Source organism: Temnothorax longispinosus, chromosome 2 (genome assembly GCF_030848805.1).
Source record: "Temnothorax longispinosus isolate EJ_2023e chromosome 2, Tlon_JGU_v1, whole genome shotgun sequence".
Taxonomy (NCBI): Eukaryota; Metazoa; Arthropoda; class Insecta; order Hymenoptera; family Formicidae; genus Temnothorax; species Temnothorax longispinosus.
In genome coordinates, this window is record NC_092359.1 from 23,546,866 (window position 1) to 23,566,651 (window position 19,786).

A 19,786-nucleotide genomic window follows, 5' to 3' on the forward strand; every position below is an offset into this window, starting at 1 on the left:
AAAGATTACGCCTCTTGACGCACGAGACTCGTGCCGTGGCCCCCAGTAGCCTTCTTCTTCTTCTTTGATTTTATGGCACCTAATCCTCCTCGGGATCACATAACGGCCAAGAACAAGTCGAAGATAATAAATACAGACTCGAAAGATTCAATCTAATCTCGGCGCTGATGGCATTAGTAATCTTCAAAAATTATTCAGGACAAAACACGTCCGAATATGTCCACGGTCTCCACGAGATTTGCCCCCAGTAACCGTGTCAAATTAAAATAGAAACAAATAGTAATAAGTTATTTCGTGAATGGATATCCATGTGTGTCAAACGTAGTGCACTGGCATTGCGTTTCAAGCATACCCGGCGCCGGGGCTCGACTCGCAGCGGTGGCGGGAATCGCGTCCGCTTCTCCCACGTTGCAAGGCCGGCCAACTTCGACACCCCGACTAAAGTGATAGATAATCGCATGCTTCAATGAGCTTGGAACTCTTAAGGAGGGTCGTTCAGCGCCAACACGTGAGATTCGTGAGATAACTATAATATGTCCATAAACCTTTTATCCTTTCTGCCATAATTCACAAAAGGTAATAAGCGATTCACAAAGTGTAACAAATAATGTTCACATGATAATTTTAAATGCCATAATCTACTTTACACTAATCTACTTTAAAATAAATATTAACTCATTACGCGTCATTAATCCATTTATCATAACTTTCTCTTTTCCCTCATGTGTAAAATATATAATTCTTAAAATAGTTACTGTTGGTGACGTACAACAAATCTTTTGATATAACATACTGTTCTTCTCCATAAATTTCACTGATTTCTCATCCTTAGACTCAAATTCAACGGTCGAGTCTTCAAAACGTTTTACCCCTTTAAATACTACTGTGGATGATTGTAAATTCATACGTACAGTTTTATTCATTAGATCGTGAAAAATTTAAACTCAAGATTTTATAATTCTCTAATGATTCGATAATATTCCAACAACTTTCGCAGATAAAAAAATTATTTTATATACATTTTACATTAGTGATATATATTAACATTATTTAGACCTTGATAAAAATATGTACACGGAAAGAACGATTTTGCTGAAGTAGGTATCTAAAAACAAAACAAGTAACTTCCGTCGCCAGTAAATAATTCAAAACAACAGTCGTTTTGGTTCGACCCAACTGGCCAAATTATTATTATATGTAAAAATATTAATTTAGCCAGTTGGGTCGAACCAAAACGACTGTAGGTATCTAAAAATTTAGCTAGATACAGATCTAAAAATAATTTTGTTGCACCATCAAAATAATTATAGTAAGTCGCTAAAATATGATAATGCTGTAAAAATTTTGACATTTTAGCAATCAGTTTAGGTGTTCTACATAATTATTTTGATGATCCAACAAAATTACTTTTAGATCTGTATTCAGCTAAATTTTTAGACACTTCAGCAAAACCATTCTTTCCGTGTGCTGCATATATACGGTTTTTTAAATAAAAATATGAATTATATCAATTTCTTCCTTGTTATGCAGCATCGAGAATGCAGCAGCGCAGTGCTGCTTGTTAACCCTAGGTATACACAGTGAAGTCTCCAAGACCCCAGCTCAACTTCCTTTCTTCGCGTTTCTGCACTTTTGTCCCCTATATTCTTTTCTTTTTACTCGTATATCTTGAAACTCTTAGGAGTGCGTTCGGTGAACAACAAGGATAAATGATGCATTATGCGCATCATGCGTGAAACGGAACGCATCGATTTAATTCTATCGACTTTTATACATTATGGGCCTATTCATGGAGCGATTCTCAATCGATTAAAAAAATAAATAAATAAATAAATTGAATTTTTGCTGAAGTTACGATGACAAATGTGGATGGGATCTCAGAGACCTCACAGAATTACACTCTTAAGCATGTACCGCGTAGTATCTCCAAATTCGAGGTACTAATTTCTAAATGGAAATGACATTTCAAGTTACATACTGCTAGGAGATACTTTTCCTGGTACAGTATAGCACAAGGTACGGAATACACACAAGGTACTGATAAAGGAGGAGGTACCGATTGGAGGCACCGCACTTATAAATTCACGGTACAATTTTTTAGGAGGTACAGTTTTTTAGGGGGCTTCCCGTATGTACCCCGTACATACATACCTCGTACGTGCATATGTACCTCGTACAAATGTACCTCCTACATACGTACCTCGTATACGAGGTACTCGGCGTCAACCATGCATGATCGCGATATTTGTTGAACAAAAAACATTCGCGAATAGCAGTGGCATAGCCACTAGGTGGCATCGACGCGGACGTATCATATCGTTGCTCGAACAAAGGATTCTTAGACCGTTTTATACGACTGTAATATTATTTACGCAACTAACATAAATATGAATATATTCACAAGCAGTGACATTCGCGGAGTATTTCGCGGTGCGTGCCGGGAGTCACAGTGCGAATGCATGGAATACATTCGCAAATTAGACAGTGATACAGCAGCAGCAGCAGCAGCAGAATCGTTTATTTTGTGTATATAATGTGGTCATCCACCGACAAAACATGTATCCGTTATTTGATAAAAAACTGGAAGAAACAAGTAATGCAGGTATGTAAACTCTTAAGCATGTGTCGCCAAAAATTGTAGGTACGTAATGTACTTCCTGACTTCGAGGTACCATCTTCCCTTCTATTTTTGATGGTACTTATGTCCCTCGTAATTACGTAGGATTTTTATTTCAACGTGTATCTCCAATTTTTGGCGACACATGCTTAAGAGTACATTATGCGGTAAGCATGTATCGCCAAAAATTGAAAATACGTAATGTACTTCCTGACTTCGAGGTACCATCTTCCCTTCTATTTTTGATGGTAATTATGTCCCTCGTAATTACGTAGGGTTTTTATTTCAACGTATATCTCCAATTTTTGGCGACACATGCTTAAGAGTGTATTAAAATAATTTAGATAAATGATATTATTGTAGATTTCTATTTTTTAAGTTATCATTTGAGTTTTTGAAAACCACTTTTGCCATTGGTCATAAACTTGGGTCAAATTATATTATTTCGAAAAAATAAAATGTAATGATCGCAAGCTATCAGTCAGATTTAGATAAAAGCACAGAAAATCTGAACTGCTTCGTGTTCGCCAAATACTGGGAAGACGAGAAGACTGTGCAAGAAATCAAAACCAGCGCCGTAAAACGCGACGTCGTTTTCTCTCGAAAAAATATGCGGCGTCCCGTCGAACCAACGTCGAATATTTTCGACAAAACCGTCTCGTAAAATTTTATTTCGCGCTCGTCACGATCAGAATAATTCGATCGGAATAATCGTACTTTGCACTTGTGAAAGTATAACGTGTTTGTGAAATTTAGAAGTGCCATGTAAGATCGATGGACTGTCTAAGTGACAACATCACGAATATGGTTAGCCCCCAGGTTAGCCGTGTGAAACAATTTTTTAATTCGACCGCCTGCACCTCATCTACGAGAAATACGGGGTGCTGACAATTCCGATCGTTTTCTTCAGAGTTCCCGGCAGTTCTCACATAGTTCCGAGCATTTAAATACGTTTTGACAAGAGTTCCAGCTATTTACTATTTTTAAACAATTTTTTAATCTGACCGCCAGCACCTCATCTACGAGAAATACGGGGTGCTGACAATTCCGATCGTTTTCTTTAGAGTTCTTTGGAACTCTTGTCAAAACGTATTTAAATGCTCGGAACTATGTGAGAACTCCCGAGAACTTTGAAGAAAACGATCGGAATTGTCAGCACCCCGTATTTCTCGTAGATGAGGTGCTGGCGGTCAGATTAAAAAATTGTTTAAAAATAGTAAATAGCTAGAACTCTTGTCAAAACGTATTTAAATGCTCGGAACTATGTGAAAACTGCCGGGAACTCTGAAGAAAACGTTCGGAATTGTCAGCACCCCGTATTTCTCGTAGATGAGGTGCTGGCGGTCAGATTAAAAAATTGTTTAAAAATAGTAAATAGCTGGAACTCTTGTCAAAACGTATTTAAATGCTCGGAACTATGTGAGAACTGCCGGGAACTCTAAAGAAAACGATCGGAATTGTCAGCACCCCGTATTTCTCGTAGATGATATGCTGGCGGTCGAATTAAAAAATTGTTTAAAAATAGTAAATAGCTGGAACTCTTGTCAAAACGTATTTAAATGCTCGGAACTATGTGAGAACTGCCGGGAACTCTGAAGAAAACGTTCGGAATTGTCAGCACCCCGTATTTCTCGTAGATGAGGTGCTGGCGGTCAGATTAAAAAATTGTTTAAAAATAGTAAATAGCTGGAACACTTGTCAAAACGTATTTAAATGCTCGGAACTATGTGAGAACTGCCGGGAACTCTGAAGAAAACGATCGGAATTGTCAGCACCCCGTATTTCTCGTAGATGAGATGCTGGCGGTCGAATTAAAAAATTGTTTAAAAATAGTAAATAGCTGGAACTCTTGTCAAAACGTATTTAAATGCTCGGAACTATGTGAGAACTGCCGAGAACTCTGAAGAAAACGATCAGAATTGTCAGCACCCCGTATTTTTCGTAGATGAGGTGCTGGCGGTCAGATTAAAAAATTGTTTAAAAATAGTAAATAGCTGGAACTCTTGTCAAAACGTATTTAAATGCTCGGAACTATGTGAGAACTGCCGGAAACTCTGAAGAAAACGATCGGAATTGTCAGCACCCCGTATTTCTCGTAGATGAGGTGCTGGCAGTCGAATTAAAAAATTGTTTAAAAATAGTAAATAGCTGAAACTCTTGTAAAAACGTATTTAAATGCTCGGAACTATGTGAGAACTGCCGGGAACTCTGAAGAAAACGTTCGGAATTGTCAGCATCCCGTATTTCTCGTAGATGAGGTGCTGGCGGTCAGATTAAAAAATTGTTTAAAAATAGTAAATAGCTGGAACTCTTGTCAAAACGTATTTAAATGCTCGGAACTATGTGAAAACTGCCGGGAACTCTGAAGAAAACGTTCGGAATTGTCAGCACCCCGTATTTCTCGTAGATGAGATGCTGGCGGTCGAATTAAAAAATTGTTTAAAAATAGTAAATAGCTGGAACTCTTGTCAAAACGTATTTAAATGCTCGGAACTATGTGAGAACTGCCGGGAACTCTGAAGAAAACGATCGGAATTGTCAGCACCCCGTATTTATCGTAGATGTGGTGCTGGCGGTCAGATTAAAAAATTGTTTAAAAACAGTGAATAGCTGGAACTCTTGTCAAATTGTATTTAAATGCTCGGAACTATGTGAGAACTGCCGGGAACTCTGAAGAAAACGATCAGAATTGTCAGCACCCCGTATTTCTCGTAGATGAGGTGCTGGCGGTCAAATTAAAAAATTGTTTAAAAATAATTAAAGGCCGGAACTGTCGTTGACACCTATCAGGAACTGTAGAACTCTTCGAGAACTATAGAATCTCATGGTAAAAATCAATTTTTTTGGAATTTGAGGTGCTCGCAATCAGATTAAAAATTTGTTTAAAAATACTTAATGACCGGAACTATTGCTAAATCTGATCAGGAACTGTAGAACTCTTCGAGAACTATAAAATATCATGTTCAAAATTAATTTTTTCGAAACATGAGGTGCTACGGAAAGTTAGCACCTCATATTTTCAAAATTCATTTTTTTTTTTAACTAAATCAACGGAACTCTTTCTAAAAATTATCAGGAACTGTAGAACTATTGCGGGTGCAAATAGAACTGTTGATAAAACTTTCGATTTTTGAAAGTGAGGTGCCAACTTCACAGAGACTATTTTCGTTCGGTCTAGGTCCTAGAAATATATAAAGAGAAAGGGACGGTGGGTGTTAATTTGTGAAGTCGCACAATGGCCAGGTGTTTCTTTTATGGGAATAGAGAATATGTAAAAATTTGGGTACGTTCCTTAAAAACGCCCTTTAAGGCCCCTTGGGGCAAATAAAGTACCGATTCTAAATATAAATCTAAATGTAAATAATTTAATTTAATACAAATTTCAAATAAAAAAATTTTTTTTAATCAATACCGAAAAGACTATAATTTGCCCAATTCCGATACTTTTGTTAGCTAGAAAACCGAAACCTTTATTCAGTATTGAATGGCATCTATTCGTATATCATTGAGCATTACCCGTACTATAGAACCGCTAAAAAAAGCTGGCAATGTTCTGTACGGAACACATTGAGTAAAAAATTCATTAAAATAAAGAAAAAAAAGTTGGGAAAAGGTTTCTTCTGGAAAAGATACATTCAGACGATTTTTGAAAATGGAGGTGCCAACTTTACAGTGGCACACGCAGTATGCATATGTAAATAATTTAATTTAATAAAAATTTCAAGAAAATTTTAACAAAACGGAACCGGAAAAAAACTATAATTTGCGCATATATTATAATCTATTGCCTTGAAAAGGATATAGGCTCGGAAATAGATAGATTCTACTAGAGCCTAAAAAATATTTTTGTAATTTATGTAAATAAAAGTGGTCAGCCACTTCCCTCCCCTCCTCATCACTCAGGACTACTAATTGTCAAAATACAAAACATATGTGAAAAATAGATCTATAATTTTAAATTAAAGTCCATTAATGATTTGCACATAATTATTGATACAATTATTATCATAATTACGTATTAAAAGTAAATCATTAAATAAAAAGCTGATAATATGTAAATAATTTAATACAAATTTCAAATAAAAAAATTTTAATAAACCGAAACCGAAAAAAACTGTAATTTGCGCAATATCGATACTTGTGTTAGCTAGAAAACCGAAACAGAAACCGAAACCTTTATTAAGTATTTTAATGTACCGAAACCGAAATCGAACCGATATTTTCATCCGGTCCGGGTTTCTGCTTGAAAGTGTTGAGAACAATTTTATAATCGCACAACGACGCGTGTAGATGAATCACGCGCTCGTCGCGTCTCAGAAACACCTGATTAAAATAAAGCAATAAAGAGCGAGCGATCGATGCTTGCTTCGTTGTCACCATTAAGTTATAACATATAAATCCGCGACTCAGTCATTCGATCGGACGAAAATCCCTGTCGTCGATCCGGAATTTTATGCGACACCCGAGAGCTCGCTACGTGACGCTATTTTTCTCCCGCCGCGTTATACGCGGATATGATTGGGTTTTTGCGTATAAGCTTTGCGTAAGTTATTTCGTGCAGGGAGTCACAAATGTTAAATGCAATATTCCAATTTGGTATCATTAATGCTAAAAAAAAAAAACACATATAATGGAGAGCATTGCAGAGAGTCACTGCAAGTACTGAAAATCAGAACGCAGCCAGAGTAAAAGTAAGTCATGAAAGAGCCCATGCACAAAGATTGTCGTAAACGGTTATGACAATCCTTGTGCTTTAGCCCAAAGGCTATTGTACAATAAGCTGCGATAATTTCAACTCCATAAAATGTCGAGAAATTAACACAAGTGTGTAATCAGTGTGAAAAATGTCTGCTGGACCATCGGTCACCCGCAGTATCGGCGCGTCGAACGCTACAAGAAGCCGCACGAAATCCCAAATACGAAAACCGTCGCATGAACGGACAATCGAAAACCCCAAGCTGCGAATCAAATACAAAATCAAAGCCTCCACCCCTCTCAGAAGGCGCCAACCAAAAAGGAAGGTGGCGCCCAGAACCGCACACCAAGGGCACAGAAGAAACCAAAAACTACCCGTCGCCACCTCTCACTCCCACCTCGTGCAGGGAGTCACAAATGCCAAATGCAACACTCCAATCCGGTATCACCAATGCCAAAAAGGAAAAAACATATAATGGAGAGCACTAATACAGAAACACCCTCAAAAATAAGAATTGGGGATGTCGAAATTTCGCCAGGAGAGACCCTTCTCCGGACCAGGTCAACGACCCGCCGCCAGACGAACTCACGATACTCTGCGAAGTCAAAGTCACACTGAACAATGCAACATCCAAGACACCACGTCGACACGAAGCACCGGAATGTAAACCCGCTGATGTCCCTAAACGGTCCTTTAAAAATTCGAAATTTTCCGACGTGACGACCTCCGTTGATGGAAGGGAGACTCAGGCGCACAAGCGCACTCCCGCCGAACAAAACCGCGCCTTCCCGGCAATGCTCGAGACAAACATGACGGAAAAACGAACAAGCCACGTAAACATAAAAGACATGAATCACGAAACTATAGTACTATAGAACCGCGGATAAAAAAAGCTGGCAATGTTCTGTACGGAACACATTGAGTCAAAAATTCATTTAAAGAATTATTCATTCATTCAAATAAAGAAAAAAAGCTGGGGAAAGGTTTCTTCTGGAAAAGATACATCCAGACGATTTTTGAAAATGCGGTGCCAACTTTACAGTGGCACACGCAGTATGCATATGTAAATAATTTAATTTAATAAAAATTTCAAGAAAATTTTAACAAAACGGAACCGGAAAAAAACTAAATTGCGCATATATTATAATCTATTGCCTTGAAAAGAATAGGCTCGGAAATGGATAGATTCTAGAGCCTAATAGAAAATATTTTTGTAATTTATGTAAATGAAAGTGGTCAGCGACTTCCCTCCCCTCCTCATTTCTCAGGACTACTAATTGTCAAAATACAAAACATATATGTGAAAAATAGATCTATAATTTTAAATTAAAGTCCATTAATGCTTTGCACATAGTTATTGATACAATTATTATCCTAATTACGTATTAAAAGTAAATCATTAAATAAAAAACTGATAATATGTAAATAATTTAATTTAATACAAATTTCAAATAAAAAAATTTTGATAAACCGGAACCGAAAAAACTAATTTGCGCAATACCGATACTTTTGTTAGCTAGAAAACCGAAACAGAGAAACCGAAACCTTTATTAAATATTTTAATGTACCGAAACCGGAACCAAACCGATATTTTACTGGCTGCATGGATTGGTGAAAAATTTAAACCAAGAGCACTAAATATAAACAAAAAGGTATATTTCCGAGCGTTTACTAACAATAGCTACACATAGTTGTCCAAAAAAGTTCGCACGAGAAGTTTAGGCGAATGATTCAAAGCTACTGAATTTCGGCAGTTCTTATTTCACCTACGGTACTCTTATATTTATAAATTACACTGCGCTATTCGCTAGCCTCTTAATTAAGCCAAAAGTGAACGACTTAAGATTAGCAAAGCACAAAAATTGTTAGAATCATTTGTTTTCTACTGCATAAATATATACGGAAGAAATTCTTTGTATAACATTTATTGTTTAGTTTATCTCCCAAAAGATGTTTGAAAATTTGGATCTTTAAATCATTTTTTTTTGTTTTCTTTTTGAAAACAACATGACATTTTCCCGTAAGTAAATAAATTAAATAAATATCATTAATAGATAGAAATAAAATTAATTAAATTGAAAATTCTTTCTTAGAACAGTTATGAATGAAATATGTGAATAGCAACTACGTAAAATGGAATCACAGTAGTCTTTCCAATGTGTATTCCATATATTACCAATTTTTAATTCTTTACCTGAAAAATTTAGACCACGTTTTTTCTAACAGTTTGATATCTCTAGGAAACTATATCTGCTTGTGCACTTAAACTCGAGCTAACGTATTACAAAAAGAATGTTAGACAGTATTTAAATATTAATTAAGACTGTAAAATTTTACAACATGACATCATAGCAATGTCAACGGAGCGCGATTTATGCCAGCATCATTCAGGGCTGCGTTCGGATTCCCCACCCGAGTGCTAAAAATCCAATAGTATATGCACTGTTAAAAAAATCTGTATTAAAAATAATATAAAAGTGTACGAAATTTTTATGCAGGCACTGCATATAAAATTTCAAATACGAAGTTGAAAATTAAGGAGTGGTATTTCGAAAATAAAAATATCGAGCAGTAATATAGTCGGACTCTTTCGGGTGAAGAATTACAAATCTTTAATAGATATGCTGCAGAGAACTCTATACACCCCATAATTGCAAAGAAGGTCGCACTCTGACAGCCGAAGACCTACAAATCCTCGAGAGATTTGCGGAAGGAAACAAAAAACTAATAGAAAATTATATACCTCTACACGAAAATTCCTCCATACAAAACTTGTTCACTAAAATAACTGAACCACCACATTATAAATGCCCCTATTGTAGCCAATGTTTTCCGTCTACTGTTCATATTCGGAGCTTAAGAGGTCACTTGGCAAACGTACGTGTGATAAAAGTATTTCATTTGTGTCAAAAATAGACCATCTGTATACACATACTAAGAATCAACGAATGCCAGAGTCTCGACATAATAAGAGAACGACTTCCGTGGCCAGTAATGAATTGCATCGGGGCTCGATATCGAACGACCGTTTCACGTACACTGTCAGAATTCGAATCGATCGAAAATCTTGATTCATCTGTTGTCTGCCGCAAAAGCGATACGGAAATCTGGCAAGAGCATCGACTTGATGCCCTTGCGACGGAGATCTTGTCCACGAAGCAGACAACGATCGCGAACGCGACGCGATGATAGTGATCGGAGGCGAGCTCACCTGGTGAGCAGGAAGGTCACCCTCGAAGATAGCAGTTGACCGCTCTTGGCGACTCGGGAGTATGAAGTCGTGCTTCTCCCGGTTAAGCGGAGGGGCACGTGTTAAAGAACGTCTCGGGTTTAACAACTTATTGGGCGGCAATGCCGCGCATAAAACCACGCACACAGAATATTTGCCGTTTTACACGTAGCGGTCAGCCTCGCGGCCCGATGCTTACATCGAGCGTGCTATGTTCGATCCTTAACAACCATTAACATTGAATATATTATAGTTGAATAAAATATTTAAAATCCGATTAATGTGTTTAAACGTTCTTTACACGAAGGAATATTAAAAATATAATTGACAAACTTATGTTTCTCCAAATTATTTATAATAATAATTATATACATTTAATTTAAGTTTTACACATTTATAGATATATTAAATTTAATAGTTTTTAAACTTTAAATAATTAAATAATTAAATATTAACATTTTACGTAAAAATGTTTAGATAAATCTGTAGGTATATTTCTTTTAAAATATATCTTTGATACGTTTCAGCTGCAAGTTCCAAAAAAAAAAATAACGAAAATGTCTTAAACAAGAGGCACGAGAACTGCGCTTGTTTGTAGATTTTTATGCGTTTAAGTTTAGGTAAAGGTAAAGGCAACCAAACGGCCGGTCCCGACTCAAAAAATGCAAAGAATATATTAACCGCGTTTTAATCGAAATCGTCGAGATTATATCTTGATCGCGAATATCTGAATTTAAATAGCATAATGTACACGAAACAACCAAAATTAAAAAATCAAACGGAGGGTAAGGGGGTTGATGACGAGAAATGAAGCGCATTTGACGCGCAATGGACGCAATAGCTAAAAATCTCGGATATTTTCGGCCGCGTTCGGCCAATGTCGGACGTAAAATTTATACAAAGCTACAAACGCCACGAATATTAACCGGCGTTATGTATATTAAACCGAGAGAGCTGTCCGCGATTATTAATCCCGACTTTATTCGACGCCGCAGCGACATAATAATAAAAAAAGCTGTAATAATCGTAGCAATGGACCGGATAACTAATGTTGGGAGAAATAGATATCCAGTTCGAATTCTACAAATCTAAAGACGGCGCCGACTATAAATTCACGATAGCTCCGAGGTAAGACCGGCAAGACCTTGATCTTTGTCGGACCGGTAGGTATGGTCGTTGTATCTTTGCTTTGCTATCAATTCAAAAAAGAAAAAAGAAAAAAAGAGACATATATATATATGTAACCAAAATTAAAAAATCAAACGATGAATAAATCAATAGGTAAATAAATCAATGTTGGAAAAAAATTAGTACAATCCGAATCGCGAACCGCGAACCGCGAACCACGAACCGAACCGCGAAATAAATCGCAAACATTATTTGATCTCACCCAATCTCACCTCAGATATCAAGTGATCATTATAAAAAAAAGTCACTCACCGACCGATGCGCAACGGACGGAGTTAGTCAGCTCCGATGATTCTGTAACACAAAAATGAAAGATTCATATTAAATAGACGCTCATCAAAATAATCAATGTTTCAAAAAATAATTTTTAAACGTCACGTCTACGTCGTCTTTTAATTAGATTTACTAATATATAATTTACTTATTTCCTGAGAAAAACCTTTATGAGAATATAAACTTTTATAAAATTTTAGATAAACGTTCGGTTTCTCAAATTATTTCTTGCTTATCCGAGATAAATCGACGCGAATAAATAGAAAAAAACAATTAATTTAAAAAATGAGAAATAACACTTACCCCAAGGTTGCTCCGTCGGGGCCCGATGCCTTTGCCAGGCCTCCTCCTCCTCTCCACGATTCGCCAGGTCCTTCTCCGTTAATCCGTGCAGCGTTAATCCGTACTCCGTTGGCCGGTTGGCGCACTCCGCACTCACTCACGAACGTTCACGAAAATCGATGATAAGATCGCGTAGCTTATGATCGCGCGATATTTTCGACACTTTGCACGACACTCCCGGCATTAATCTCGCGACGTACTTAATTACACGGCAACGGAAAAATTACGGCGGAGAAGCTACGAACGAAACTATACGATCTGCTCGACGCCGTGCCGCGATGTCCCGCAGACGACAATATGACGGAGAGAATTTCGTAAATCGCACGGTTAACTTGACTCGCGGACTCGCCAACAGCAACCGCGACTCGCGACTTTCACGAAAATCGACGATAAGATCGCGTCGCTTATGATCGCGCGATATTTTCGACACTTTGCACGACACTCCCGGCATTAATCTCGCGGCGCGTACTTGGTTGCACGGCAACGGAAAAATTACGGCGGAGCAGCTACGAACGAAACTATACGATCTGCTCGACGCCGTGCCGCGATGTCCCGCAGGGAGACGACAATATGGCGGAGAGAATTTCGTAAATCGCACGGTTCACTCGCGGACTCGCCAACAGCAACCATGGCGTCGCGTCACTACTCACTCGCGACTTTCACGAAAATCGACGATAAGATCGCGTCGCTTATGATCGCGGCGAGTACTTGATTACACGGCGACGGAAAAATTACGGCAAAGAAGCTGTACGATCCGCTCGACGCCGCACCCGTGCCGCGATCCGCGATGTCCCGCAGGTAGACGAACATGGCGGAATTTCGTAAATCGCACGGCCAACTTCACTCGTTAAAAGCAACCGTGGCGTCGCGTCCACTCACTCACGACATTCATGAAAATCGACGATCCGATATCGTCGCTTGTGATCGCGCGATCTCCGCGATATTTTCCAACACTTCGCACGACACTCCCGGCATTAATCTCGCGACGCGGCACGTACCTACTTAGTTACACGGCAACGGAAAAATTACGACTGATTACGACGAAGAAGCCGCGCTCTGCACTGATGCATGGAGCATGGAGCGCGGGAGTGCGGGAGTCGCGGGACGCGGGCGCCGCGCCGCGGCTAACGGCTTCTCGTCACACTATTTGGTAGGGACGAAGTGGGGGCTACAGATAACTAGGCACGGTGCGCGCTCGGTATGCGTGACGTCAGCACGCCTCGAACCGCTCCTCTACCCCCACTACTCGTGTTTACCGCGGCGCGCACGACCGCGCTTTGACGCGCGGTTGGGAAAAGCGAAATCAACCGTCCAAAAGAACGTAATAGAAAGTCACTATTATCGAATGCGATATATACCTCGGCATTCGTATCTAATTCCGCGAAGCACATGTATTAAATAAACATTAGGGCGCGTCGCGCTGGACGGACCAATGAACATCTTATGTAAATCAATATGGCGACTTTATGCTGGATGCTCATTGGTCTTATGCTAAGCTATGCATTTTGTGTGTGATTGCCTTGATTTCGCGTTCTTTATCCGTTCCGAAAATGACGGAAATTCTATTCTGAAGCTGCGCGACACAACGCAAGACGCGAGTCAAGTTGACGGTTGAGAAAAGTGAGACCGCGTATCCGAATTAATGTATAATCGAATGCGATTTATACCTCGGATGTCGCGGCGGAACGTAACCGATGGTCCAATGAGAAAAATTCGTTATCGAAAAAGAAATTCTCTCATTGGGCCATCCGACATAGGCGACATACGAACCGGCCTTAAATGAACATTCGATGTATATCACATTTTTCTGTAATCTGAATAATCGGACCTGGCGATTCGTACTTATATTACTGTGCGATGTGCGATCCGCGAGCAACGACATCAGAAATCAGAACGGGCCGCGGGCGCCTTGGTAACATGAGCAGTGGGGATAGAGAGGGGTAGGCTTTATGCGCGATACGCATGTCGCATACCCGGCATACCGAACTAACCGACCGCGCACCGTGTGTATTCACCTTACCCCCACTCTATCCCCACTACTCATGTTTACCGCGACGCCCGTGACCTGTTCTGACGTCAGACGCGCCCCAGTTCCCGTTCCCTGCCCATATCGCGGAGTAAATACACGAGTCGCCGGGTCCGATTGTTTAGCTTGCGAAAAACTGTGATACATATATCGAAAGTTCATTTAATTCATGTGCTTCGAGACAGTTGCTCCGGGCGAGTCAAGTTGGCCGTGCGCGATTTACGAAATACTCTCCGCCACCTTCGCTTCACTTGTCGTGTCTACCTGCGCGCGGGAATCGCGGGATGTCAAGCGGATCGTATAGTTTCGTTCGTAGTTTCTTCGACCGCGACGTAATTAGTTACCGCGTCGCGAGATTAATACCGGGAGTGCCGTGTGCCTTTAGTGTCGCGCGATCATAAGAAACGTCGTCGCGTTGTGAGTGAGTGCGACAATGGACCAACGGAGTAACGGAGGACGATCGAGGAGAGGAGAACGGGGCCTGGGAGGCATCGGGCGACGGCGGAGCAACCGTGGGGTGAGTAGTTGTTAATTTTTTTATATATTATATTTTGCCGACTCCGCCACTTTCGTGGTTTTTTATGCGAACTAGTTAACACGGAAATATCCAGCCGCTTATTGCGGCGCCGGCGCCGGCGCCGGCGGCCGCGATTGTTTTTTACATTTTAAAATCAGATATTTGTTAAAATGACGTTTTAAAAACGGGCAATAATTATTTACTGTCGATTATCTTGGACGTAGCTTTAATATAAAAATATTTCTTTTGTTACAGATCAACGCAGAATTACACAACTCCGCTGTTGCGCATCGGCCGCGGCCGGTGAGTTATTTTTTGAGCAGAAGAGATAAATATATGTATTAAGTTTATTTGTATGGTACAAATTAATACAAATTCAGTCCTTCAAATTTCTGTATTTAATTTTCTTTTTTTCTTATTCTTTCTTGTGGTCTTTCTAGCTTAATGCTAAGGTAGCACCGCCACGATTTTCTCCGAAATGGCACGGGATACAAAATTGTTATTAGTGGTACAACGTAGTACAAAATGGGTACTAAATATTCTGATAGGTCCGGTTTGATTCTGCCGATTTGGTCCTGCTAGCTTAGAAGAGGTGCACAACGACATTCCTCGATTTATGTGATAATAGAAATGATAATGACACTGCGCTGTTATATTTAGTAATAGATAGATTTAGCAACTGAAACAGAAATATTATTCACACGTTTTAAGAGCATGATATATTTCGGCCGAAATGACACCGATAGGCACGTCTGTCAGCCTGTTTATCAAGATGATGTTATCGAAGCAAGATTTAACGAGTGATAAGCATTGCTTTTGAGAAACAAATCCGTAATCATATCGAAAGAATCTGAAATAACTTAGCTCGTCAATCGACCTGACCTGAATAAAAAAATTTACGGCGAACGCTATGTAATGCACCAGTTGAGTCGCAAAAAAAGAGATATTTTACAATTTGGTGACACACATAAAATACCCGGCAAACAGCGATCGAAATAAACAATAATTTAATCTATGCAAATAGGCGATGCGATTCCATAGTGCGTTTAGACTGGTTTAGACACACATTTTCTGTCCTCAAAGGTAAAAAGTCAATAAGAAAAGCTTACTAAACGTAATAAAACATTAAGTAAATTATTGCATCTTATTACTTAACGACTTTGTTGATTGTTCAATCTGTGACCTGTGATACGAGTTTCGTATCACGTACTTTGTGCATGTTGCGAAAAACGCATTTATGTATCTAGAAATTGCATTTAAGGCGGGTCTACATAAGACAACACTGTTATCTAAATTAATATTTGTGTCCATGTTCGTCGTTAAAACGTTGCAGACGTGCAAACGTTAAAGTGTATAAACGAGACGACACAGATAAGATTGAAAATCTATTGAGATTATATGCGTATTATTTGCGTGTTATTTGAGAATAGAAAAAAGAGAGAGTTGAAAGAATGATGTATGAAAATATAAGAATTTTCGTGTCGCGGAATGTAGGTATATACTGATAATTATATGAGCAAGATATCAATGCTGCAGGCGTGTCACAATTTTCAAGTATGAAAAAGAGCGCTGCTAAGCGATAAGCGCGAGCATTTTTTCTCTTCGTTTATTTGATCCATGAAGCACGCACGAAATCTCATATATTCCCATTATTTAATATGCCTTATCAGCGATGGCGTCACAACGATGAACCATATCATTTCATAGAAACAACCAGGTAAATCCTAATTCGATCACATCTTGCGTCGAGATGAAAAATGAAAGATAATCTAGCAAGCAGATAATCTCTAGTTTTAGATGTTGGTAATATTTTCTTATTTTATTAATTCTACTAAACTAAATTTCTATTCTTGCATACTTTATTCTGAACTTTATTCTCATTATCTCGCGGTATAAACGCGAGGTATAAATAACGTATATACTATATAATTGCATTTCTTTTATGTTAATCTTAAATTTTATAGCGTTATGCAACACTTGTGACCTACTTTGAGAAACGCTACGATATTTAGCGACATCACGATATTTCATAGCCTCCCGGTATATCGAAATCGAAGGTACCAACGCGACGCGACAGGATTTAAATACGACAGGACTGTAGGCGAGCACCTCGGTAAAGTAACTTTCTCTCACTCTTCTGGGCACCGAATAACGATTAATACACGTGACTCGTCGAAACCGAAACACGACGACCAGATAACTGCAGCCGTTCTCCATTCGGTGCATGGCTTAATTCTTCTGTGTCTCTCTTACCGTTCTTATAGTATTATCTCCAGTCTCTTTTTCTCTGTTTTTTCTTTAGAATTTTATATTGTTTAAATCTAAAACTTGAAGATAAACGAATGCAGAAAAGCAAAAATAACACAAATTTTAAATTGCACTGGAATTGCCAATAAATGTCTCTGTTAAACGGGAAAAAGGACCATGGCTTTCGTAGGTAGTAAGATTTAGTATTGTGTGTGATTCAGGTAAGCTACAAGACCTAATTTACGAGAAGACATGCAGCGGGGGAGGGAGAGACGAAACGTGTGGAGAACGGAAACGAAGACGGAGAAGCCGGCCAGCAGATCAGCCAACAGGTGGTCGTGGTCTCCGGTCGTTCTGCTCTGTTCCACTTTGTTGTTTTCCCACTTGGCGAACGGATTTTAATCGCCCTCGTTCTCGCTCCATCGAGGTCGGCCAGTGGATATGTCGAATCGTATTTCGCCGTCGTTTCGAGCAAAAATGGGATGAATAAATTCTCATTTGTTTTCATAGACATAGACAACATTCTCATTTGTTCGACGCGATTGTACAAATTTTCACGGACTGACGCGAGATGCATTCCTCATACAAAAAGCTCTATTGTATCAAATATTTGCGCGGAACCACGCGGAACTGTCGTTGCAAAATCATCGATGTCGCATATCGTGAGAGATCGCGTTTCACCGGCGTTAGCAAAACGGATCGATCCAGTTTAAAACACTAATACACCACGCGATATCGGAAGGAAGCAATTTAACTTACTACACATGATTTAAGATGGCAATAAAATTACCATTCGTCTTCAAACTGATTGTGAGATCATCGATTAAGCACAACTGTAGATATATCAACGAGAGAAGAATATATACGAATAACGCGTACAATATGTACGCGACATTTAAAACTATAATAGTAAGAATAAAGGAAGAAAATGTGTATGTTAGGAGGATACGTGGTACGTGGCGAAAGAAAAGTTAAATGTAAATAATCGGCAATCGTGTTGCGCAAAGGGCGAGTCGCTCTAGCTAGTCTAGCTGGATTATCGTGAGACGATCCTATCCATTAGATTGTAGTTTGTAATCGATTGGCATCTATATATATCGAGGCGAGGCGAGACGTGATAGTGGAAACTGGATCCTGGGTCCCTCGACGAGGACGCGTGAGGCGTGAGGCGTGAGTCAGTGAAGCTCCTCCGTCCTGAGAAAACGAGAAGCGAGGTCTCCGTGGCGCGCACCAGACTCGGTGCTCGGTGCTCGGTGCTCGGTGCTCGGTGCGTTGACCCAGCTTACGGTAACCCAGGCGATTCTTGTTGCACCTGCCTCACGCGGAGTTACCGGTACGAGGGGTCGTGTGACTTCCTTCTTTTCTCCTTTCTTCTTTCCCGTTTCCCTGTTCGCCGCACTTTGTCCGCCGAGCTCTGCTCACCGAAGAGGGAGGAAATCAACTTTTCACGTATTTAACCACATATCTCTCTTTCCGTCTTGTTACATATTCCTTGGATGTCCATTCTATCCATTTGTGACAAATACATTAACGCGTATCTCATCCACTACGGTTTTTCCCGCGCGCATTTAGCTCTTTCCGGTTTAAACGATCTTTTATCCAAAGTAAATACACACAAATACTCGATATATATATATATATATATATATATATATATATATATATATATATGTATAATACTAGCGCATACACGGTTTCCAAGTTAATCGAGCGAATATAACGTCGTTCGACAAAGCATCGTTAAAAAAGGTCACGTTCGAGAGGAGCGTGGACGCGAAATCTCTCGACCTTACTTTCTACAATAGGATGTATGTATGTACATGTACGCGCCTTGCAATGGATTCGCGTGTGATTATTCGATTGATTTGCGTGTTCGTGATGAACGAGTGTCGCCGCTTCGATACTCACGTGACAATACGTGTGTCTCGTCCTCGCCGCTAACCGACATATCAAAAGTTCTGACGATTTAGTCGCAACGAATGAGCCTATAATTGTCAAACGACCATATCGGTTTTTTCAATGGCTTGAAATGACTGGAAATGGCACGTTGATTTTGATTCGCGACGTGAGATTACATTTATTTTTATTTTTTGTACATTACGCTGGTTGGGTCTACTTGGAGAGAGACGTATCGATGAAAATTGAAATGATATGATTGTGCTCTGTTTATATAGACTTGGCGCAAATACGAGCGTTGGTCGAGTCGACGGGGATGTTGGGTGGATCTACGTGCCCATCCTGCGAAATGCCATTTGACAAGGGCAAGAAACGTCGCCTGATCGATTCCTGCGGCCACGAGCGCTGCTACTCCTGCCTGTTTCGCAGCGAGGTCTGTCCACTTTGTCTGCGTGGCTGCGATCTCAACGACGACGACGACGACGACGACGGGTTGGAAGAACCATCTCTTAGGGACGTTACCTCGGCACCACTGTCCACCTTCGCGCCCACGGATGGTTGGCTCGATGACTCATCGACGGTGAATTCTCTCTGTGGCAGCCCCAGGCTACGTACCAAGATCACCACGAGGGCTAATTTGCCATCGCGAGTTTTACACGTAAGCCTCCTCCCCCTCCTGTTGTCGCGTGGGAAAGACGAGAGATAACGCGTCTTTGCTTTGCCTTTTTTCTTCTTAAATGTATCGTTTCAACAAC

General features: G+C 39.7%; 1 protein-coding gene across 9 annotated transcripts in view; it reads left to right on the plus strand.

The window, feature by feature from the left end:
- The window catches only part of Rols (rolling pebbles), a 54,258-nt gene that overhangs the window by 24,903 nt on the left and 9,569 nt on the right, over positions 1 to 19,786 (plus strand). For 4 of the 9 annotated variants that reach the window (XM_071770327.1, XM_071770328.1, XM_071770332.1 and 1 more), the window contains exons 2-3: positions 15,144 to 15,191; positions 19,310 to 19,689. In XM_071770327.1, the coding sequence (XP_071626428.1) occupies positions 15,144 to 15,191; positions 19,310 to 19,689 (428 nt within the window). Of the gene's footprint in view, positions 1 to 14,446; positions 14,889 to 15,143; positions 15,192 to 19,309; positions 19,690 to 19,786 lie in introns of those variants that run through there. The other 5 variants (XM_071770329.1, XM_071770335.1, XM_071770331.1 and 2 more) reach the window with 2 other exon arrangements.